Source organism: Orbicella faveolata, unplaced genomic scaffold (genome assembly GCF_042242905.1).
Source record: "Orbicella faveolata isolate gen_17 unplaced genomic scaffold, um_ofav_v1 contig_47, whole genome shotgun sequence".
Classification (NCBI taxonomy): Eukaryota; Metazoa; Cnidaria; class Anthozoa; order Scleractinia; family Merulinidae; genus Orbicella; species Orbicella faveolata.
The window spans coordinates 11,575,388-11,600,648 of NW_028301577.1; the positions used below are offsets into that span (position 1 = coordinate 11,575,388).

The 25,261-nt window shown below is 40.1% G+C and overlaps 1 protein-coding gene across 1 annotated transcript in view; it reads left to right on the forward strand.

Annotated features, from left to right (window-relative positions):
• The first annotated feature begins 2,616 nt into the window (after positions 1-2,616).
• LOC110058412 (uncharacterized) overlaps positions 2,617-25,261 on the forward strand; it is a 29,212-nt gene continuing 6,567 nt past the window's right edge. The window contains exons 1-12 of the mRNA XM_020765065.2: positions 2,617-2,817; positions 4,722-4,873; positions 5,322-5,373; positions 5,652-5,852; positions 6,448-6,639; positions 7,000-7,191; positions 7,287-7,484; positions 8,048-8,239; positions 8,343-8,534; positions 9,505-9,696; positions 10,122-10,310; positions 12,618-12,806. Coding sequence (XP_020620724.2) covers positions 2,745-2,817; positions 4,722-4,873; positions 5,322-5,373; positions 5,652-5,852; positions 6,448-6,639; positions 7,000-7,191; positions 7,287-7,484; positions 8,048-8,239; positions 8,343-8,534; positions 9,505-9,696; positions 10,122-10,310; positions 12,618-12,806 — 2,014 coding nt within the window. The 5' untranslated portion in view covers positions 2,617-2,744. The remainder of the gene's footprint in view (positions 2,818-4,721; positions 4,874-5,321; positions 5,374-5,651; positions 5,853-6,447; positions 6,640-6,999; positions 7,192-7,286; positions 7,485-8,047; positions 8,240-8,342; positions 8,535-9,504; positions 9,697-10,121; positions 10,311-12,617; positions 12,807-25,261) is intronic.

Sequence of the window (25,261 nt, forward strand, 5' to 3'; positions counted from 1 at the left end):
TTTAACGAGGAATCGTCAATATGGCGGCAGTGGTAGAATGCCTTGTCTTGCTCTATCTGCTATTCAATGTTTGTTACTGCAGCTCTCCAGTGAATGAACTTCTAGAAACAGTTATGCGTGTTTTGAATGACTGTTCAAAATTTTATCCTAACGCTAATCGTCGAGAAGTTGCTGTGGATTACTCTGTACATCGTTTAGTGGCCTGCGTAGCTTGGCGGTTTTTGGGCAATTTGAACGCCAAGAAAGCGGCGAAGCCGCGATAACGAGCGCCAAATGCGGCGTAGCCACGAGCTGAGGAGCCTGGGGGGTTCCTGCTCGTTTTCGCGGCTTTTTCGCTTTGTGCACTCGCGCTCAAATTGCTTTAAAAATTGCTAAATCGCCAAGGTACGCAGGTTAATCCGTTAGTTGATTCATTGGACAGAGGTACCAAGGCGAATGCTGAGAGGATACGGCCTCTAAAATCGCTGGTGAGACATATGCAATATTTGCTACTTAGATGGGAAATGTTTGCATTAAGAGCAGTTTCATGCACCTCAGTGTACTCCCATTAGGGCTTTGTCAACTGCATCAGCTTCTAACGGGAGAGTGGGTCGTCCAGCCCATGATATATCAATACCTCAAGGGAAGTTTTAGGAAACAGAATGTGATTTTAGTGTAAGTCCTATTGGGTCTTCACCAGATAATTCATCTGGTTGGGTGTTATCATCAAATGTGTCCTTGACAGCTAGTATTTCCAGTATTACATATATCTTGTAAAATCACTGCGTTCACCCATATTGGTTGTGCGTACAGCATGGTTATTCCATGCCTCAACTAGGAGGTTTAACTGGTTGTTAATTCTGAAAAGAAATATGTAATACAAACAGAACAGATCGATTATGCTGGTCGATTCAAGGATGCCATTTTCTTTCATCTGGTAGAACAGAGCGTAGTAGAACTGACCGACTTCAATAAAGACTTCTCTCCAGTGACGTTCAATTCTCTGGTTGTGTACAGACAACCCAGCAATTTTGCTTCCCCTATTAAATCCCCTGTGCCATAGCATAGCTCTTCCTACCTCTGAATTTTCATCCCCTTTGTCTGAACACACTCTAGAGGGTAACCTATATCTTTGCACAGCAGCTAAGAACAGAGCGAGCCCAGTAGCAGCAGAATTTTTTGTTGCACAACTTAAAGTCTAAAGCCCTGTCAAAACCACCATGCATTACAAACCTCCAACTGATAAGGCAGTATAGTCCATCAATGTGCCAGAGAGAATCGGGTCCCCTGACGCCTTGTGATGGTATTGAACCACCTCAAATCAGACCCTGCTGGGTCATGATCAGTTTGAAAAAAACTTTCCCTTACACGCTGACGCTGAACATAGATGTTTCTACTTGGCAAATGGCCCAGCATGATACTGATACCAGAATTGGAAAACCCACGTCAGTCTTATTTCTCGAATCATCAGGGCCGGGTTTTTCGAAAGTCGGTTAACGCTAACCCAGGATTAAAAGTTAACCCAAATATAAATTGTTCTCTATAAAACTGTTTTCCACTGCTTATGCTTTGTGTAGTTTGAGATTACTCAAGTTCAAAACTGAACTGCAAACATTTCCCATCTATGTAGTAAGTATTGAATTTGTCTCACCAGCAATTCGAGAGGCAGAATTCTCTCAGCATTCGCTTGGGCACCTCTGTCCTAATCGGTGAACAGAAGCCACAGCAACTTCACGACGAACGATCAAGTTCTCTGCCATGTTACGATTACCGTGGGGATAAAATCTTGAACAGTCATTCAAACCACGCATAACTGTTTCTAGAAGTTCATTCACTGGAGAGCTGCAGTAACAAACATTAAATAGCAGATAGAGCAAGACAAGCCATTTCGCCACTGCCGCCATATTGACGATTTTTAGTTAAAGTAATTTTCATTGCTATCATACACGAACAGCCATTCTCTTAAAAAGGCATATTTCGTGCTGGCACATACAACGTAATTTACGAGACCCGCATATACGCGCATTTTAGCACGCGTATATATGGGTCCTTGTAGGACGCGTATATTTGGGCATTTATTTCGCATATCCCCGCGCTTGAATTTACGCAAATGTGTGGCCCTTTAAAAATGCGTATATACGCGATCTAAACGGTCGTATATACGAGCTTAAAGCCCATACGTAACGTATGTAAACAAGTATACGCGGCAGAAAACCCCGCGTATACCCTGTCGTAATTTTGAAACGAATGGCCAACCATAGAGCTCTGGCCTGATAAGATCTGATGAGATCTTAGAGCAACACGATCAAGAGTCACGTGGGCAAAACTAGTGGGCTGAGGATCATTCTTCAGCGCGCGCGGGGGGGGGGGGGGGGGGTTGGGGGGCAGTATTTTAACGGCAGACGGACAAAAACTTCCCACATGCTATAATAGCAATCATCATTATTTAGAATTTTTATAGCGCTATTTACATATGCTGATCAATAGAGCTTTACAATTTATGAAAGATTAAGTAAGAAAAAAATATGTAAAGCTAGTTATTAATAAAGAGGAAACCTGCTGCTGTAAGAACAAAATAGGCAGTCTTCAACTGTCAGATAAAGGCTTGAAACAAAACAATAGTGTGTCCAATACTGAAGAAAAGCTTCCAAGTGCCTTTATATCACAACAAAAATACGATTTGCAGCTAAATAAATAGTATCAGCACTAATGTATGTTAAAGAGTGCTGGTGCTGCATTAATACAAATCGCAGTTGTGATCAGACATGCTTCTTAACGCAATGGGGAAATTTCCGTTGTTACTTTTAAGCATTTGCTTCCTGGTAGCTTTTGGAAAAGGTAAGAAAGTTTCCAATCAACAGAGATTATTTTATATCTTTAATGTCTACAAGTCATAAAAACACCTCATTTAATTAGAGCTTTCATTTTAACATCTCATTAAATTAGAGCTTTCATTTCTACCATCTTATTTAATTAGAGCTTTCAGTTTTACCTCTATGATTCGTTGGTGACAAAGTTCTTGATTTCCAAAAAAAAAGAGAAAAGATTTTGAAAGAAATATCACTTAAAAGTCAATTTCACTTTCTGCATAAGTTTTTTCAAAATATGTATTTCGTTGCTTAAGGCCAAAAAATATAACTGCTTGGTCATAATGGTTTAGCAATATGTTTCATTTAAAAAGTGTTAATAAATATATATTTTAAAACTTTATCTTACATTATCACTTTATTTGGATCAAAAATATTCGAATAAAATCAGTAAAGATAGCGTCAATATCAGAGCAAGGTTGCTCAAGTTTGTGACCAAAGACCAAGTGAAAAAAATCAAAACTTGCTTGGAGGAGCCATTGTTAAAAAAAAAAGAAAACAAGATGGGCTCAAACGAGAACTGTTGAAAAGTTGTGTTTGAACAGTCGTAAAGAGACATTCTGCGTTTAAACAGAAGTTTAAAGTGACGTTTTCCATTGACAAGGAATTGTCATTTGTGTCAGCAATTAGGAGGTGAAACAATCGTTAAGTAAATTTTAAGTTTTTCGTTGTTTCAGTGTCTTAACTTTATTGGTGGATTTATTTGTACAAATAAGCGGATACCCTGCAACTGATCAGACATTTCTTTCAAACAAAGCTGATGTTGTTTGCGTATGAGATCAGGTGTTCATATTTCTTTTGTGGCAGTTTTTTGAAATCGTATACATTGCGCAAAGTTGAAAAAAAATTCGTTCCTTTCCGGAAAACAAGAACGATTTTCGTTTATAGTTTATTCTGTTTCTTTTTTTCTTTGAGTAATTTAAAACTAGAGCGTGCAAAGGATCAGCGCCAGCTTTCAATTTTATCAGTTATGAATGCAATTTTGGTGCAATTCTACCTTTTAATTGTGTCAAATAAACCAGCCATAAGTCGACTTTCATTTGATCCTTGGCTTAGCTATCTTCCTCGATCGAACGGAGTTGGAAATCTTTCAGCAACGAAGTCGCGATGATTCTTTTTTCCAGGGGCAAAACCAACAGGGCATGGAGATGTTGACCGTGCAGTATTGTTGAAAAGGACTACTCAAGAGTCTGTGTCAAACTGCCAGCCAAAACGACTGAGTTGCTCGTGGAAACATACAAGGGTCATAAACTGAGCTTTAGTACTGCGCGGAAAGTTTCATTTCAAACTTTTTGAGTACTTTATACTTTGAAACGAGGTCAGCGCGGATAAGTAGGAACTACAATCATGGACAAAAGTGTTGACACATTTGAGCAAAACAAACGGTTTCTATCGGCGTCCTTCCGTAATTTCAAAAAGCATCTTTTTTTCGATAGCCAAACCCCCTCTGCCCCTTTTCAATGTTGAAATACGCTCCGCGGACACTGTCACCTGGCTACAACATTGAAAAGGGGAGAGGGGGTCGAAATGTTAAAATTGGAGATTGAAAAACTCGCCCGTTCAACGAAACAGGTCTTTTTGGGGGAGTGTCTCAACTGCTTTTGTCCATGATTATAGGTTGGAATTAGAAAAATAAAATAAACATTCTGGAGTAATTCTTCTTTTAGAGGGAGGGGGCTTGGGACGTTTTGTCAGTTCTAAATCATGGAAGATTTACTTTCTCTATCTTCTTTTTGTTGGATACTAACACTGTCTTCGATGATATTTCCGCGTGGAAGACCTTTTACAGTGCTGTTTTTGCTTCTGTGAAAAAGGACTTAGGACCTTAGAGTTCTTAGAGGTTAAGGTTTCTCTTTTTCTTATTTTGGCCTCCAGGGAACGCGAATGATGTGCGGCTAACCTCAGAAGATGCCAACAGCTTTTTCAGTCCAGTTAAAAGATTCTTCACCAGTCTTCGCCATGAATGCTATGAGGAGGGATGCGACTTTGAAGAGGTCGAGGAAGTAATGGGCTCCAGCCAAAGAGCGGTATGTCTTCCTTAAATCAAAGTGTAATCTTAATTCGAAACAAATATCAATCTGAACAGGTAGTAAAACAGAAATAATAAACCATTCAGGAAAATTACGATGGATTTTGAACGACGAACTGGGACTGACTACCTAAGGTCCCGATTATTCTTCAAGCGTCACGGCCAAGGGAGGAATAGAAAAGAGAGTCCCTGACTTTATCTCCCTGGGTATTCTTCTCGAAGTTTGCAAGTTTGTTGATTGTTGAAGTTAACCCCCAAAGATTATTGTTTAAGTTTTATTTCTTGGCTCCCAACCGTTGAAGTTCTTAGCTGACAGAGCATCAGGTTCACATGTTGAGAGCTTATACTGTAATGAATGGACAGTGGTAAAGAATCTCGCAGCTCACAAGATATACTAGCTTTCGTTTGCTTTTCTTTTATCTTATGGCATGTTTCTTATTTTGCAGTATGAATATTACTACACTTACACGTGCGCAAAATTTGGCAAAAACTGCAAAGGTTTGTGGTCGTAAAGTCCGTTGAATTAACCCTAAGATTGTTTTATCCTTTACATACCATACAAATAGGCATTTCAGTACCATAACTTAGTTCTTTAGGAAGAAGTCCATGGCGATGGTAGACTTGTGTGCTCATTAACGAATAAAAGCTCTTCGGGAAAAATAGTTAGGTTACGTATTTTTTTATTACAATAAAAGTTATTTCTAAGACCTGAAAACTGAGAAAATACGCCCAGCAATTGACGTGACGAATAAAAGATTAAAATGTTCATTTTATAGTTCCTTGTACATACCGAGAAGACTGCAGTGTGGGAGACTGGGGAAGTTGGAGAGGTAAAGTTGATGCTCAGACCCCAGGATGTTACAAACAGACAAGGTCCAAACCATTCAACCATCCTCTTCAAACTACGTACAGGCGCTTCAGCTGCGGCGGACTGAACATTGAGTGTCGTCCACCGCCAGTCGAGAAACGACAGCAATGTATGTTATAATAAACTCCAGCTTAGTACGTTTAATAACATAATTAAATATATTTTACCGACATCAGACAAATTTGTTTTTTTTATATTGTCTTCTTCTTCTTCTTCTTTTACTTCATCTTCTTCTTCTTCTTCTTCTTGTTTTTCTTCTTCTTCTTCTTCTAATTAAGCAAGCTAGTGCCTCTCATGTATGTTTATTCCCACTTATTTTTAATAATTTATAATTTATTTAAGTGAGTTCACATGCAAATGTATATTATTCTAGTTCCACTAATTTATATTCACGCCGCGATAGAACTGTCATTTTTACCTTTATAATGATGTTGGCAATATCGAAACGTCGGACAACTATAGTTTTATAATTTATGATTTGTCTAATTATCAACCCACCTCTTCTAGGACTGAGTTTCTTGTTAAACTTCTTTGGCCCTTCCCTAAAAAAGGAGGTTTCCTGGAGGTTTTACAATATACAATACAACAACGAATGAAATTTCAACTCTAGATATTCACAATGTTCATGTATCATTATTTTCCACACACTGAACTGTGTCCTGGTTCATGGTTAATCTTTTGATCGTGATTATGTTTTATCTCAGGTGTTTGCCGAAAAGCGAATTGTCATCCAGGATCCTGGAAACAATGGACAGGGGACGTTGAAGAAGGTACCTGTGACATGCAGACCAGGATAAGACCTTTTACTTTGACCTGGTCTTTGGAGCAACAAACTGGTTCATGCAGGGGAATGCAAACTACCTGCCCTTCGCCAGAATCTGACTACCGAAAGATGTGTAAGTTTTACAGTGTACCTTTTTCTCAGAGATAGATAATTGATAAAGCTACTTACTCATTGACAGACTGACTAGTATTGTATGACAGACAGACAGACAGACTGACTGGCCATGGCTTAATGACTGTCTATCTGGAGACCGACCGTCTCTCTTTCTACCTGTCTCTTTGGCTTTCTGTTACTCTGTCTGAATGACGGACTCATTTTTGTTTACTTGTATTTGTTTAATTATCTGACAAACTTGCACAAGACGAGGATGCGATGAAAACACTTCTTAGCTATGTATTCTTTGTTTGTTGTTGTTTTTGTATTTCTTGTTCTTGTTTTTCACAAAGAACTAGAAGTGGTTTTCATTTTTCAGGTAGTTGCTCCAAGGCTGATTGTACATTGGAGGACTGGAGGGAGTGGGAAGGTGCTATCGAGGAGGGAACTTGTTCCGAGCAAAAGCGAACAAGAGGATATACCATCTTGGTCGTTTACGAATCGCACCTCGATGAGTGCCCCAGCCTACCTCAAGGGTGTCCAAAAGCAGACGAACAGAAGCGTACAATGTGTAAGTCACGAAAACGATAAAAGCTTCATAATTTCGTTTCTGTAAAGTTCCAAGTTAGTTTGACAATCTTTTATTGTCTGTTTTATAAAATACAGGTAGCTGTCAATATGCCACATGCTCTCTTGGCGACTGGTCAGAGTGGGAACCTAAAGAACTGAAAGGAGAACAATGTGGTCAGCAGCAGACACGTAGAAAGACATATTCGCTGACGTTTGTTTCTCAGATGCACGCTGACGAGTGTCCGTCTTTGCCACAAACATGCCCGGATGATATAGTCGAGAAAAGAACGCAATGTAAGAGTTCCAGTTACAGATGGTCTTATACATAACCCGTACGCACTCAGTTTTGAAACCAAAATTGTGGTGGGGGTTGAGGAAGCGGAATGATTTTGCAGAAGATGGGCCGAAGAGTCTAGCTAGTTTTGAAGCCACAGCCGCAATTTCTCGAGTTTAAGGGCAGTTTTTATAACTGTTCTACATCTAATGTAAGGGGATATTTGTTGTGGGGCGTTGCTGTGAGTTTATGACATGGATGCGGAGCCGGTATTGGACATGCTTGACCATTTCATAGCCATCAGGAGTTCGCTAAAAAAACATCGAAATTGACGAAACGGTCGGGAAATACACCCAAAGCGAATCATAAAAAATTCAATACATTGTCCGAGGAAAGACAAGACAGTCAAATTTCAAAAATGAAAATAAATATAGAGTTTGCGTGGCTGGATTGGCATTTTGCTCGAATCGAGCAGAATTATAAAGAGGTAGAGAAAAGAAAAGAAGCGAATTGGACCATAATGAAACCCTTGCATTATTTTCACTTTTTCTGTATCTGTCTCTCCAAACTTTTTAACATATAGGCAAATGTGCATACAGAGACTCTTGTGACCTTAAACCTTGGAGTGAATGGGAAAAACCGCTGACCGAGGAAGGCTGTCAAGTGCAGACAAGAAAACGACGTTATGTTCATCCTTTGAAATATTCACTGCAAGAAGACTGCAGTGGCTTGTTGACGTCTTGTATAACAGAACCAAAGGAAAGCAGGAATTTCTGTAAGTACTAACATGAGTATACTCAGTAAGAGAAGAATCATCTTACTGCCTTGTAAAAAATTGACTCCATATTTGACATGTCGCGTGTACATTTCTTGTTCAGGTAAATGCAAGCACGTGGTATGTGATCTGGGGGAGTGGTCTGATTGGGGCGGCGCTGTACTGACGTCAGGTCAGTGTGGAAAGGAGGAAAGAAGCAGGAAGTACTCTTCTAAAGAAAAATTCACTTTTGCTGAAACCTGCAATGGGCTTACCACCTCGTGTCCATCAGCCCATGTCGAAACAAGGACAATGTGTAAGTGTTTTTCTTTCATTGTGTTTACCCAAGACATTATACTGTATTGCTTTTGAACAGTTTGCTTGTAGGAACTCATCCCGGAGGGTTCATGTCTCCGGTTCATCAAATTTCAATCTTCATTACACGTTTAAATTGGGGTTAGAGCTGGAGGGTGAACTGGATAAACTAAAATCGACCAATAAGATTTTTCTATATTGCCAGGCTAATACTTTGTAAGTACTGGAGTATAGCTTTTTTTCTCTCTGAAAAGTTAATTTTCTTATGAATGATTCTTTTTTGTTTCTTTTAACTTTCTTTTCCTTTAATTAAAAACAACGTGACTGAGTGAACGTTAAATCGCCTCACATCAGGATTAAGGTCTTGAAGTTTACGATGTCTATTGTATTAAAAACTTTCAGTCGTCTCACGACTGATAAATAAATACACACTCTTTTTTGTATAAGTCAGGATATATTTTATAAGAATATCGAGGCTGAAATTTGCGAAATTTTAAAACTATTTTAAGAATAAACCCAAGACTGAGATTTTGAAAAGAGTTTTTTTGTGTGTGTTGAAGATTTGTAAATAAAATACAATTGTATGTTTGTAATTAAACTGTATGAAATTCTTCCTTTCTCTAAACGGCAAACTGACTAGTCATAAAGCAACAAAAATAGCACTTAACGTATGTTCGATGCCAATAACATTTCTGCAAGACGCTATGTGTGTTATATTAGGCTTTGATGCCTGCAGGCTGGCTCCAAAATTACTTTGACACCATCCAGACACCAAATACATTCAAAAACAGAAATATCATAGGAAATAAACCAAGAATATTCACAAGAATATTTACAGCCTAAAATCGGCAGAAAAATAAGAATATTGAGCTTCGGCAAGAGAAACAATATTCTTATGGAAAAAAAGAAAAAGGAAAAGAAAAGAAAAAAAGAGTGTACATCACTTTGACTTACTCTGTTGTTGATTTCAGGCAAATGTCCCTATGTTACCTGTGATATCAGTGATTGGAATACCTGGCAAGGTGAATTACCAGAGGATGGATGTGCACAGCAAATGAGAACCAAAAATGTAACAAAAGAACATCACGAAAAGAGTCAAGCCGAAAACTGTGAAGGATTACCGACGGAATGCCCAACCGCTCCATCTGAAACAAGGCAATGGTGTAAGAAGACGATAGATTTACCCGCAGTATATATATATTATGTACAAAAAGAAGCTCAACTCTGCACAGCTTTATTTGCATTCCTTCCGACTTAAAATTGGATTAAAAGGAAAGCAATTAATTTTTGCTTTATATTAACCACACAATGAGTAAACTTTACCGAAATGTTTTTCTCTGTCTGGTCGCGTACCAATACTTTACTTGTTTCGCATCACGTTGCTCGAGTTAACCTTTCAAAATAACTATAAACAATCCTTACCTTTCGTCCTTTAAAGATTTGAGTTTTCGTTCTTTAAACATTTGAGTTTTCATCTTACGTCCCTCGTTGCATTTTTACGGCTCTTCATGTACCGGTTGCCGACATGCACCCAGTGTAGACAGAAACTACTTGGAAGTTTGTGTGAGATATTTACGTTCTGCATCAGGTAACTGTTCATATCGGGAAGACTGTGTACTCAAAGGCTGGAGTGACTGGTCTGGAAAGATCCCGGATGTGGGATGCGCTATTCAAATGCGAACACGTGACTATAACAAATCAATAGAATGGATTGAAAGGGCAACATGTGATGGCCTGGACTCCTGTCCTGCTATCCGAGAGGAGACTCGTACCAAGTGTAAGTGGCAATACTTGATACAGTGCTGTCCAGCTAGTGGACGAGGTTGAGCAAAATATCGTGATTTGTTAGTGGGGAGCAGATTAATTATTTGCTGACGCTGAAGGTTGACGCACTGATAGTTGATCTGCAAGACATTGAAATATCCCGATATCTAGTACATAAACCCCTTCAGGCGGCTGGTATGTCGGCTGATAATGTCCGCGACTGAGAGATTGTCCGAAAAATGAATATTTGGCCGAGAAGCGAAACTTCGAGGGGAAAATGTGAAATTTTGAGGACAATCTCTCAGCCAAGGACATTATCAACCGACATACCAGCAAGCCAGAAAGGGGTTCATTTATTTTATAACCCTCCCATTAATTTTAATATCACAATTAAACCACTCGTAAACATGGTAAAAAAGCCAGCGGTGATCTGATGCCGAATGCGCGTGATTGACGTAAGCAAGCAATTACGTTTGATTGGTTTAACTAGCTTTATTTCCCCTGTAATTGGACCAAAACTTGACAAGCTGTCATGTGAAATTAACTCTCTCAACGCCCCTTATTAGACCCAAAAACTCAAAAACTTGATGTACTTTCCGGAAAAGCATTTGCGATGTTACAATCGCTACATTCAACAAAGCAAGTTTGGTTTCCTTCCATGTAATATAAGAGAAAGGAAAATTTGAAACCTTGTACTGACTGTGTTTCTCGACGCAGGCGGGGGTTATTGCGTGATAACTGTCCTGTGAGTTGTCACCACGTGACGTAAAGTAACCAATAAAATCGCGTCAAAATTAATGGGTGGGTTAAAATATGCGATAACCGAGTTCAATAACTGTTTTTTATTATATGGCTTTGGCTTGTGGCCGATATAACGCGCGCTCTGATTGGCTAAGAGCGAGATCTGAACGGTCATTATGCAGCCGTAATGCCCACGGACCGATTACGGATTATGCAAATTAGGAAGAGCCCGGCTCTGAAAATTCAAGCGCGTTGAAACGATGAAAGCCGATTTAAAACAGTAAGAGAAAGTAAGTAGCTAAAAGTTTAGAGATTTTTCCTTGATAAAATTTATATAGAAGTCGTTTTTGACTCACCAGCCGGTAACCTTGGCGGGCACTAGTGAAAAACAATCAAACTTTGCCGAGTCTTAAGTAAAGCTAAAATCGCTAAGTGAAAAACACCATCGGCAGATCTGTCATGCATCCTGAGCAGAAAACAACAAACAAACTTATAAGATGTCATCTTAGTCACAACAATTGCAGAAATATTAAACTCCGTCACAGTTCTCACCAAATATATTCCCTCGCTTTACACAAGCAAGGGTAAATCAGCTTCCAGGATCATCAGATGTGAAGTTCACTGACTGTGTAGTTTTGCCCTGGGTTTGAGACGATGAATGAATCGGTAAACGCGCGCATCGCCGGGTGTAAACTGACGACTTCCGCTCGAATAATTTTTTTCTTTTCGTTAATTCATGGGCCATATAATAAACAACTTAATAACCGAGGGTGAGGTCGTTACGGGAAAATCTCAAACCTCGGCCTACCGTATTGCCCTCGCTATCGCTCGGTCAATACGTCAAGGCCTCAGTTTGAGATTTTCCCGTAACGACCTCACTCTCGGTTATTAAGTAGTTAATCATTCAGAACTAAGTTTCATTACATATTTTAATCACTCTCTGACAGCTCATGGAAGCGATTTGCTCTTTTTCACCCCAGAACGTTGTTTCAGTTACGCATGACCACAATATTATTTGCAGCAAGAGACGCTTAGACGGTACTACGCATAAGCAGACCATTATTTGTAGACAGATATTTGCAGGTCACGTGGTGGGCTCTTTCCCAATGAAAAGGAAGAAAAAATACATCGAATGATAACGTGGTTTAACTGTAGCGCTAGCTGTTTGCAACTGAAAAACTATTAACAAAATTCGAAGAAAGCCTGTGAAATAAAAATTGAATAATTAATGGTAAGGAAAACAAATGGTGACATAAAACATTAACTTTATTGGTTCTGCTTGTGTAGAATCATGAAATGCATGAAATTATCACAACAAATTTTAAAAAGCAATATGAACATCTTATTCTTTACATATCGTATTTCTACTATTAGGAAGGCGGGGGGACAAAAATAAGTAACGACATTGTAACCATTGTAGTACACAAATCATATGTTGGAATCCTTTTCTACTATAATCCCTCCGCCCCCCCCCCCCCCCTCCCCCCTGAAAACGCTTCTTGATCACTGAGATGTTAACAAAGCAATAAACTAAAAAAAAAAAGAAAATTAACTGAATGCATGCATCTTTCATTTGCAGGTAACTGTAACCAGATAATTTGTTCCTGGGGAAATTGGACAAGGACGAGTTTCAACCCCCAGACTAACTGTTATCTTGAGGCGAGGGTTAAAAACGAGTCCCATGGCTTCAAGAAAGTCGAGCAAGAGGATAGCTGTAACGCAATACCAATGGTGTGCAACGACTACGAGAGAGAGGAAAGAGAAGACTGTAAGTCTTAACCATTACAGGACGCACGGGGCTTCTACTGTAAGTACCGCAGAGAATAGTAGGAAATTTTTCTGGCATTCCTTAGACACTCTCGCTAGGGTTCTTCGTCTTGCGGCCAGGGAAGGCGTCATAATCTGTTTCAGTGACATGTCGATGATATTAACTAGAAAATAAACCAGAAAGGGCCGATGGATTATGAGACAAGCTTTAAAATGAAATTACGATATTAATAGTGCTTTAAAAGTAAATAGTGCGTTCGAGTCATTCCCGATGCTTTCAAATGATGGCGGACTTCACCGACGCCAATAATGTGGAACAAAACAAGGTCATTGTATCGGATCACGTCTAAACACACGTGAAGAAAGACTTGGGCAGGAAAAAAAAAACGTGAGCGGATAAAACCGGGAAATGCCGATAAATCAAGTAATCCCCCAATGATGAACGAATTACACAACATGAACCTTCCTCTGCTTCTCCTCCTGAACCAAGTTCAGATCTACGAACTGAACTTAAAGATACCAAAGTGCCTACGAATGCTTGTTGAGCGCGGCGAGCAGACGTAAATGTCTTGTTTACCCAATGAAAGCCATCACAATAAACTCTGAGCTTGCATCGAGATGCTAGTCTGGACGTAAAGGAGCGTTTCATTAATCAATCTAAAACAGATCTTAAGGAATAAAAACCCAGATGATCGAGAATACTTGTCTGAGTATGTCGTTGGCAGTGGGAGCCACGTGCAGTATTATCATGTTCAGCAACTGAAGTTATTGTGTAGAATATATCGCACCATTACACGGCCGAGAGCAAAAAAAAAAAAAAAAAACCCGAGGAAAAACTTAGCACATGGAGCTAAGATAGATTGTCAGTACTTTAGGTGACCATGCACGGCTGCCAATGGCTTGGCCAATGGCTCGTACACGCAACGAATCGTAAAAGTCCGTAAGTAACGACCTCCGAAAGAAGTGAGCCCACCCCCCATCCCCCGAAAATAGAGGAACGAGGGTTCAAAAGTATAATTATTTTTCCAATCAATAACCTGAATAACGTACGATAAACTGATGACGATTCAACTAGGTAAGGTACAGCTTATTCCAAAGGGCGTCATGAAGCGCCCTGGTAAAACAAACCCCGCAACATTTTCATCAAATAACAACAAGGTACCAACAGGACCTTTTCTTCAAATTGAAATTAGTAAAATCCACAACTTTGCATCATTTTTTACAGGAACGCATAAAAAGAACGTTTAATCAAACTGAAATTAAAAGCTCGACCAAAGCAGTTAAATATTTATAAAGCAGACTAACGTAGCAGTGCATCATGAACAGTAAAAATAGTTTAAGGTATCTTACATCACGGTCTACATAAAATATAAAGTGCCCACCCACGAACCACCAACATAAGTTTAAACTGGAACAATGAATTTCTAAACGATTTATAAGAACTCAGTGTTTTTACGAATTACACCCACAGCCTTAGAGGAATACAGCTCTGTTCTCATAGAATTTAAAAAAAAAAAAAAAAACCGGTAAGAGATACTTACAGTAGAAGTCATTTGCGTCTCATGGGATAAGAGATTCTCGCCCATATCAACTTTCTCTTCTCTCCTAAGTTCTCGCGCGTTTAGAGATGCGCCATACTTGCGATTTAGGTGCGGGAATCCCAACCAATGCTTTCCTAACTTTTGAAAGATTCTACTTTTAGCCCTTCCACAAATCTACACACGTGTATTTCACTCGTGGAAGTCTATCGATTTGGACTGTGCTTGGATGACAGATTCTCGCCCATATGAACTTTCTTTTCTCTAGTAAGTTCTCGCGCGTTTAGAGATACGCCACAATCGCAGTTTTGGAGTCGGGATCTCAAACTATGCTTACTGGACTTTATAAAGATGCTACATTTGGCCCTTTCTGAAATCTACACACTTGTATTTCACTTTTGGAAGTCTATCGATTTAACCAGTGTTTAGGTCGGAGATTTTCGCCCATATTAACTTTCTTTTTCCTCGTAAGTTCTCGCTCGTTTAGAGATGCGTTACAATCGCGTTCTAGGCGCGGGGATCCCAACCAATACTTACCTAACTTTTTAAACATGTTATTTTTAGCCCTCACCCAAATCTACACACATGTGTTTTACTTCTGGAAGTCTATCGATTTGGACAGTGTTTGGGTTGGAGATTCTCGCCCATACCAACTTTCTTTTCTCTCGTAAGTTCTCCCGCGCTTAGAGATGCACCACACTCGCGTTTTAGGTGGGGCAATCCCAAACAATGCTTACCTAACTTTATAAAGATGTTACTTTTAGCCCTCTCCCAAATCTACACACGTGTATTTCACTCGTGGAAGTCTATCGATTTAACCAGTGCTTGGGTAAGAGATTCTTGCTAAAATCAACTTTCTTTTCTCTAGTCATTTCTCGCACGTTTAGAGATGCGCCACACTCGCGGTTTTGGAGTCAGGATCTCAAACTATGCTTACTTAACTTTTTGAAGATGCTAGATTTAGCCCTTTCCCAAATCTACACACGTGTATTTTACTTGTGGTAATCTGTCGCTTTGGACAATGCTTGGGCTGAAGATTTCCGCCCATTTATAAGTTTTTTTCTCTCGCGTGTTTTTGCGCGTGTAGAGATGCGCCAAACTCGTCATTTCGGTGTCGGCATCTCAGACTATGCTAACTAGACTATTTTAAGAGGCTAGATTTGGCCCTTTGTCAAATCTACACACTTGTATTTCACTTGTGGAAGTCTATCGATTTGGACAGTGTTGAGGCTGGAGAGTCGTCAATATTAACTTTCTTTTTTCCCGTAAGTTCTCGCGCGTTTAGAGATGCTTCACACACGCATTTTAGGTGCGGGGATCCCAACCAATGCTTATCTAACTTTTTAAACCTGCTACTCTTAGCCCTCCCCCAAATCTACACACGTGTATTTCAATTCTGGAAGTCTATCGATCTGGACAGTGCTTGGGTAAGAGATTCTTGCCAATATCAACTTTGTTTTCTCTAGTGAGGTCTTGCGCGTTAACAGTTGCGTCACACTCGCGGTTTTGGTATCGTGATCTAAAAGTATGCTTACTTGACTTTTTAAAGACGCTAAATTTTGCCCTTTTTCAAATCTACACACGTGTATTTTACTTGCAGTAGTATATCGCTTTGAAGAATGCTTGGGTTTGAGATTCTTGCCTATTTATCCTTTTTTTTTTTCCTTCGTGTGTTTTCGGGCGTTTAGAGATGCACCGAAGTCGCTATTTCGGTGTACTGGACTTTTTAAAACTGCTAGATTTAGCCCTCTCTCAAATCTACAAACGTGTATTGCATTTGTAAAAGTGAATCGATTTGGACATTGTTTAGGTTGGAGATTCTCGCCCATATTAACTTTCTTTTTTCTAGTAAGTTCTCCCGCGTTTAGAGATGCGCCACACTCGCGTTTTAGGTGCAAGGATCCCAACCAATGCTTACCTAAGTTTTAAAGATGCTATTTGTAGCCCTCCCCCAAATCTACACACATGTGTTATACTTCTGGAAGTCTATCGATTTGGACAGTGTTTGGGTTAGAGATTCCCGCACATACCAACTTTCTTTTCTCTTGTAAGTTCTCGCACGTTTAGAGATCGCCACACTCGCGGTTTAGGCGCGAGGATCCCAACCAATGCTTACCCAAGTTTTAAAGACGCTATTTCTTGCCCTTCTCCAGATCTACACACATGTGTTTTACTTCTGGAAGTCTATCGATTTGGACAGTGTTTGGGTTGTAGACTCCCGCACATATTAACTTTTTTTTTTCTCGTAAGTTCTCCCATGTTTAGAGATGCGGCACACTTGCGTTTTAGGGGCAACGATCCTAAGCAATGCTTACGTAAGTTTTAAAGATGCTATTTTTAGCTCTTCCCGAAATCTACACACATATGTTTTACTTCTGGAAGTCTATCGACTGGACAGTGTTTGGGTCAGAGATTCCTGCACATATCAACTTTCTTTTCTCTCGTAAGTTCTCGCAAAGTTTAGAGATACGGCACACTCTTGTTTAAGGTGCGCGAATTCCAACCAATGCTTCCCTAGCTTTTTAAACTTTCTACTTTTAGCCCTCCCCCAAATCTAGACACGTGTATTCAACTTGTGGAAGTCTATCGATTTGGACAGTGCTTGGGTGACAGATTCGCGCCCACATCAACTTTCTTTTTTCTAGTAAGTTCTTGAGCGTTTAGAAATGCGCCACACTCGCGATTTCGATGTCGGGATCTAGTATGCTTATTGGACTCTTTAAAGATGCTAGATTTGGCGCTTTCTCAAATCTATACCCGTGTATTTCACTTGTGCTAGTGTGTCACTTTGAACAAAGCTTGGATCGGAGATTCTCGCCTTTTTATGTTTTTTTTTTTTTTTCGCGTGCTTTTGGGCGTTTAGAGATGCGGCACACTCGCTATTTCGGTTTCGGCACCTCAAACTATGCTTACTGGCCTTTTTCAAAATGCTAGCTTTGCCCCTTTCTCAAATCTACACACGTGTATTTTACTTGTGGAAGTCCATCAATTTGGACAGTGTTTAGGTTGGAGAATCTCGCCCACATCAACTTTCTTTTCTCTCCTAAGTTCTCGTCCGTTTAGAGATGCGGCACATTAGCGTTTTAGGTGCGGGAATCCCAACCAATAGTTACCTAACTACTTAAAGATGCTACTTTTAGCCCTCCCTTAAATCCACACACGTGTGTTTTACTTGTGGAGCTTTATGAATTGGACAGTGCTTGGGTAAGAGATTCTTACCAATATAAACTTTGTTTTTTCTAGTAAGTTCTCGCGCGTTTAGAGATGCGACACATTCGCGGTTTTGGTGTCAAGATCTCAAACTATGCTTATTGGACTTTTTAAAGATGCTAGGTTTTGCCTTTTCCCAAATCTACACTCGTGTAGTTTTCTTCTAGTTCTTTTTCGCTTTGGACAATGCTTGAGCTGGAGATTTCCGCCCATTTATAAGTTTTTTTCTCTATCGTGTTTTTGCGCGTTTAGAGGTGCGCTACACTCGCGATTTTGCTGTCGGCATGTCAAACTATGCTTACTTGACTTTCTGAAAATGCTAGAATTGGCCTTTTCTCAAATCTACACACGTGTTTCTACGTTCTAAATTCTATCGATTTGGACATTGTTTAGGTTGGAGAATCTTGCCCATATTAACTTTTTTTTCCCGTATGTTCTCGCGCGTTTAGAGATGCGCCACTCTCGCCTTTTTGCTGCGGGGATCTCAACCAATGCCTACCTAACTTTTTAAAGATGGTAAGTAGTATAGGACGCTCATATGACCGGTAACCAATCAGGAGCCGAGAAAGACAATGGGCTATTGTTTCGAGAACAATGGACGCTATTGTTTTCCAAATTCAAGATGGCGCTATTTATTTTTAGCCAATCAGGAGCCGAATTAAGAATTCAAGATGGCGGCGCCAGCGAAAGTCGGCCATGTTGGAAAACAGCCCACCAGCCTCGATGGAGGACTGGGATCGGTCTCACGGATTTCCATGACGACACAAATCACGCCAGAGTCACGCAAAAAAATGTCATGCAACTTCAAAATCGATAATTACAGTGTCCTGTGGTCCTAAAGGACAGAGGTCTCTCCGGCAAGTGGCCATGATGAAGACTGAGAGACTTGGGTCCGAGGTCTGCCCATAGGGAGGCTATTCCAAAGCATTATGGGACGATGACCTCATTGGGAACCAATCAGAATTAATTAAAGTACTCACACTAGTTGGCTTCCCCAGTCCCCCTCTCTTAAGGAGAGCACTAAACCAAACATCACACAATGTCAATTGTCACGAACTTTAATAACAAATCTTTTGCGCTAACATTAAAAGATATGACGTCATTGTCATGTTGATCGAGTAAAAAGACCGGTTTCTATCGTCATCGCACAATGTTTCAAATGTCCAAAACGTTTGCGCTAAAATTACAGAAAGCTGGTCATTGTGTCTCAAATCAGATAACACTATGAAAGAAATGCAACAGAAATAATTTGATCTAGCGTAAATGCAATCTTTGACGAGTAGCGAATAATAAGCGAAGACAAAAATTTATAGGCTAAAAGGTGAGAAGAAAAAAATACCATTGAAATACTTCAAGTGAAAATGAATTGCTAATGGCAGTTTGCAATAAAATCTAAACTCCTTGATCTCGACTGTTCCCATGAGAAAAGCATCATTCAAAGGAATCTTGAACAAACAAAAGGCATTTTGGGCGACCATTGAAGAATTAACATAATTAGTCAGAGATGAAACATGGAATAAATTAAAACCGAAAAGCACATGTTTAGAAGCTGAAATCATGATAGACTGTATCTTAACCCTTGAGGATAAAATCAAAGGAATTTCAAACAAACGTTTCGCGCTTGAAGTAAAGATTTAACTTCATTTACAAACACTGCAAATCGCTCCTAATTCAACAATTATAGTTGTCTAAGCGGGTTTCCAATAGCGCCAAAATAAATCACTTACATCAATATAGTCCTTTCCTTCAAAGCGTCACACAACTAGCAATCGGTGGTGGTGGGATGTGGTGGTGGTGGCTGCGGTGGTGGTGGTGTAGGTGGTGGATGTGGCTGTGGCGGTGAATGTGGTGGATGTGGTGGTGGTGGTGTTGGTGGTAGTGGTGGTGGTGGTGTAGGTGGTGGATGTGGCTGTGGTGGTGGTGGTGGCGGTGGTGGTGAATGTGGTGGTGGTGGTGTAGGTAGTGATGGATGTGGTGGTGGATGTGGTGGTGGTGGTGGTAAATGTGGTGGTGGATGTGGTGATGGTAAATGTGGTGGTGGTGCTTTAGTTGTTGTTGGTGGTGGTAAATATGGTGGTTGTGGATGAGGTGGTGGTGGTGTCGTAAAAGATGGTATGAAAACAACAAGGAACGACTCGCCCGTAGACAGAGAGCCTATTGTCAACAGAACAAGGAACACATTAGAAATTACCGAAGACAATACTGTAAAAACAACAGGGAACGGATCAACGAATATTAGAGAAGTTTTTATGCCAAGAATGAGGAACGCATCAGGCAAAGACTTCATGATCAAAAGCAAAGAAAACTACGGCAGAATATCGTGCGTTTTGGGGCCAGGGACCAAGAGTCTGTGAAACTGGAAACGAGTTTAGTTCCCAACACTTTGTAACCGGTCAAGACTTTAAGAGTTAAAATTATAATCAATTCTTTCTTTTGAGTTATTATTCAATAAACTTTGTAAAGACTTAGATTCTGTTTTGCTTATAACAATTTAATGACATTACTGTGCGGTATAACCCCTTATCCCCCCCCGTCTTCTCATTGATTCTTGACCACGTGATATCGCGTACCCCCCATCCCCCATCCTCTCATTGGTTGTTAACCACGCGACATTGTTTATTGTTTTGTGAATACCCGTTTATAAGTCAATCGGTCTTGATAGAATTCATTTTACTTGTGACAACGTTCAGCACACGTCTTCTTTTCTAAACGTAACATTCTTTCCTGTCTTCGTGGCTATGGAGTTGAGCGATTGCCAGTTGTGTGACGCTTTGAAGGAAAGGACTATATTTGATGTAAGTGATTTATTTTGGCGCTATTGGAAACCCGCTTAGACAACTATAATTGTTGAATTAGGAGCGATTTGCAGTGTTTGTAAATGAAGTTAAATCTTTACTTCAAGCGCGAAACGTTTGTTTGAAATTCCTTTGATTTTATCCTCAAGGGTTAAGATACAGTCTATCATGATTTCAGCTTCTAAACATGTGCTTTTCGGTTTTAATTTATTCCATGTTTCATCTCTGACTAATTATGTTAATTCTTCAATGGTCGCCCAAAATGCCTTTTGTTTGTTCAAGATTCCTTTGAATGATGCTTTTCTCATGGGAACAGTCGAGATCAAGGAGTTTAGATTTTATTGCAAATTGCCATTAGCAATTCATTTTCACTTGAAGTATTTCAATGGTATTTTTTTCTTCTCACCTTTTAGCCTATAAATTTTTGTCTTCGCTTATTATTCGCTACTCGTCAAAGATTGCATTTACGCTAGATCAAATTATTTCTGTTGCATTTCTTTCATAGTGTTATCTGATTTGAGACACAATGACCAGCTTTCTGTAATTTTAGCGCAAACGTTTTGGACATTAAAGTTCATTTGAAACATTGTGCGATGACGATAGAAACCGGTCTTTTTACTCGATCAACATGACAATGACGTCATATCTTTTAATGTTAGCGCAAAAGATTTGTTATTAAAGTTCGTGACAATTGACATTGTGTGATGTTTGGTTTAGTGCTCTCCTTAAGAGAGGGGGACTGGGGAAGCCAACTAGTGTGAGTACTTTAATTCATCCTGATTGGTTCCTAATGAGGTCATCGTCCCATAATGCTTTGGAATAGCCTCCCTATGGGCAGACCTCGGACCCAAGTCTCTCAGTCTTCATCATGGCCACTTGCCGGAGAGACCTCTGTCGTTTAGGACCACAGGACACTGTAATTATCGATTTTGAAGTTGCATGACATTTTTTCGCATGACTCTGGCGTGATTTGTGTCGTCATGGAAATCCGTGAGACCGATCCCAGTCCTCCATCGAGGCTGGTGGGCTGTTTTCCAACATGGCCGACTTTCGCTGGCGCCGCCATCTTGAATTCTTAATTCGGCTCCTGATTGGCTAAAAATAAATAGCGCCATCTTGAATTTGGAAAACAATAGCGTCCATTGTTCTCGAAACAATAGCCTATTGTCTTTCTCGGCTCCTGATTGGTTACCGGCCATATGAGCGTCCTATACTACTATGGTACTTCTATGCATCAGCAAATTCCAGCAGTGCCCATCGCCCCCGCCACCGGTCTCACCCCCGGGCATTAGCATTTTTTTAAAAAAATGGGTAAATTCCCCGGGGTGGGGACACATAAGCTGTGTAAATGCCCCGGGTTGGGGACAAAGAAAGAGGGCAAATGCCCCACCCCCGGGATCGTCACCTTCCAACACCTCTGCAGTTTTTTAATTAATCAGTGAATAAAACGGTAAGACTTCAAGGACAACAGTACGTGTTAGTTGATTCTGATTATATTTATTTCGTTATATTTCTTTTTAACAGCTTGCTAGAGGATAGCTGGGATTGCGGTGGACGTGCCCCCAGCCCCGAGCAATGATAGGCGCCTGTATTCGCAGGCTACTTTTTCTGTGAAGAATCAAGACATTTTAAATGATGATGCATTGCATTTTTAGCTCGTAAGATCTGTCTTGAAGATCGTATCATTTGAATTCGCAAACCTTAAGTATTTTAACTCTACTTTCATGAATTTAAAAAATACTAGGCTAGTTTTGAATGCGAAACGCAAAATAGTCGTGTTCACGTCAGTGATTGTTTTGTGATATAAAACAAAATATAGTTCACCTTGTTGAGAAACATACCCTTTAAAACATCTGCAAGTTTCTCTAGTCCCTGACGAACAAGCCATTGTTCAACAAATGCCTCGTCTTTCCCGATGAACTCATCCATGGCACTTTCCAAAACACTTGTGTCGAATGCCCGGGGTCGCCCCGGGGTATGCAAATGTCCAGCCCCCGGGCCGCGATAAAATTGCAGATGCCCCACCCCCGGGACTGACAACGTGAGCAAATGCCCCAGGTTTCCCGGGGGGGATGGGCACTGCTGGAATTGACTGATGCATTAGCCCTCCTCCAAATCTGCACACGTGTATTTCACTTGTTGAAGTCTATCAATTTGGACAGTGCTTGGGTAAAAGATATTTGCCAATATCAACTTTGTTTTCTCTAGTAAGGTCTCGCGCGTTTAGAGATGCGCCAGAGTCGTAGTTTTGGTGTCGTGATCTCAAACTATGCTTACTGGACTTTTTAAAGATGCTAGATTTGGCCCTTTCCTAAATCTACATACGTGTGTTTCACTTTTGGCAGTCTGTCGCTTTGGATAATGCTTGGGCTGGACATTTCCGCCCATTTATATGTCGGCTCATAAAACTATGCTTACTGGTCTTTTTGAAGATGCTAGATTTGGCTCTTTCTCAAATCTTTACACGTGTGTTTCACTTCTGGAAGTCTATCGATTTAGAAGTGTTTAGGTTGGAGATTCTCGCTCAGATTAACTTTTTTTTTCTCGTAAGTTCTCGGGCGTTTAGAGCTGCGCCACACTCGCGTTTTAACTGCGGGGATCCCAATCAATGCATACCTAACTTTTTAAAGATGCTATTTTTAGCCCTCTCCCAAATTTACACAAATGTGTTTTAGTTCTGGTAGTCTATCGAGTTGGACAGTGTTTGGGTTGGAGATCTCGCTCATATTAACTTTTTTTGTCGTAAGTTCTCGTGGGTTTAGAGATGTGGCACACTCGCGTTTTAGGTGCGGAGATCCCAACCAATGCTTACTTAACTTTTTAAAAATGCCTTTTTTTTGCCCTGCTTCAAATCTTCACACGTGTGTTTTACTTCTGGAAGTCTATCGATTTGGACAGTGTTTGGGTTCAGATTCTCGCCCCTCGCAACTATCTTTTCTTTCTCGTAAGTTGTCGCGCGTCTAGAGATGCGCCACACTCGCGTTTTAGGTGCGGGAATCCCAACCAATGCTTACCTAACTTTTTAAAGATGCTTCTTTTAGCCCTTCCCGAAATCTACACAAACTAGCATTTTTAAAGAGCCCCGTAAGCATAGTTTGGGATCCCCAAACCAAAAACAAGAGTTTGCCGCATCGCTAAACGCACGAAACACGCGAGCGAAAAAAAGATATAAATGGGGGAGAATCTTTAATCCAGGCATTGTCGAAAGCGACAGACTTCCACAAGTGAAATACACGTGTGTAGATCTGGGGGAGGGCTAAAAGTAGCATCTTTAAAAAGTAAGGCAAGCATTGCTTGGGATTCCCGCACCTAAAACGCGAGTGTGGCGCATCTCTAAACGCGCGAGAACTTACGAGAGAAAAGATAGTTGATTTGGGCGAGAATCTCTCACCCAAGCACTAACCAAATCGACAGAATTCCACAAGTGAAATACACGTGTGCTGATTTTTGAGGGGGCTAAAACTAGCTTCTCTAAAAAGTTAGGTAAGCATTAGTTAGGATTACCGCACATAAAACGTGAGTTTGGCGCATCTCTAAACCCGCGAGAACGTACGAGAGAAAAGAAAGTTGATATGGGCGAGAATCTCTCACCCAAGCACTGTCCAAATCGATAGACTTCCACAAGTGAAATACACGTGTGTAGATTTGGGGAAGGGCTAAAAGTAGCATCTTTAAAATGTTAGGTAAGCATTGGTTGGGATTCCCGCACCTCAAACGCGAGTGTGGTGTATCTCTAAACGCGCGAGAACTTACGAGAGAAAAGAAGGTTGATATATAGATATATATATATATATATATATATATATATATATATATATATATATATATATATATATATATAAATTTATATATATATATATTCTTTTATTTTAATTTTATAAGAACAGGGCTGTATTTCTCTAAGGCTGTGGGTGTAATTCGTAAAAATACTGAGTTCTTATAAATCGTGTAGAAATTCTTCGTTTTAGTTCAAATTTATATTGCTGGCACATGGGTGGGCACTTTAAATGTAGACCGTGATGTAAGATACCTTAAACTATCTTCACTGTTCATGATACACTGCTACGTTAGTCTGCTTTATAAGTATTTAACTGCTATGGTCGAGTTTTTAATTTCAATATAATTAAACGTTTTTTTTTTAATGCGTTCCTGTTAAAAATGATGCAAAGTTGTCGATTTTAGTAATTTTAATTGGAAGAAAGGGTCCTGTTAGTACCTTCTTGTTACTTGATGAAAATGTTGCGGGGTTTGTTTTACCAGGGCGCTTCATGACGCCTCCTTGAATAAACTATACCTTCCCTAGTTGAATCGTCATCAGTCTATCGTACGTTATTCAGGTTATTGATTGAAAAAATAATGATACTTTTGAACCCTAGTTCCTCTATTTTCGGGGGATGGGGGGGGGGGGGGGTGGGCTCACTTCTTTCGGAGGTCGTTACTTACGGACTTTTACGATTCGTTGCGTGTACGAGCCATTGGCCAAGCCATTGGCAGCCGTGCATGGTCACCTAAAGTACTGACAATCTATCTTAGCTCCATGTGCTAAGTTTTTCCTCGCGTTTTTTTTTTTTTTTTTTTTTTTTGCCCTCGGCTGTGTAATTGTGCGATATATTCTACACAATAACTTCAGTTGGTGAACATGATAATACTGCACGTGGCTCCCACTGCCAACGACATACTCAGACAAGTATTCTCGATCATCTGGGTTTTTATTCCTTAAGATCTGTTTTAGATTGATTAATGAAACGCTCCTTTACGTCCAGACTAGCATCTCGATGCAAGCTCAGAGTTTATTGTGATGGCTTTCATTGGGTAAACAAGGCATTTACGTCTGCTCGCCGCGCTCAACAAGCATTCGTAGGCACTTTGGTATCTTTAAGTTCAGTTCGTAGATCTGAACTTGGTTCAGGAGG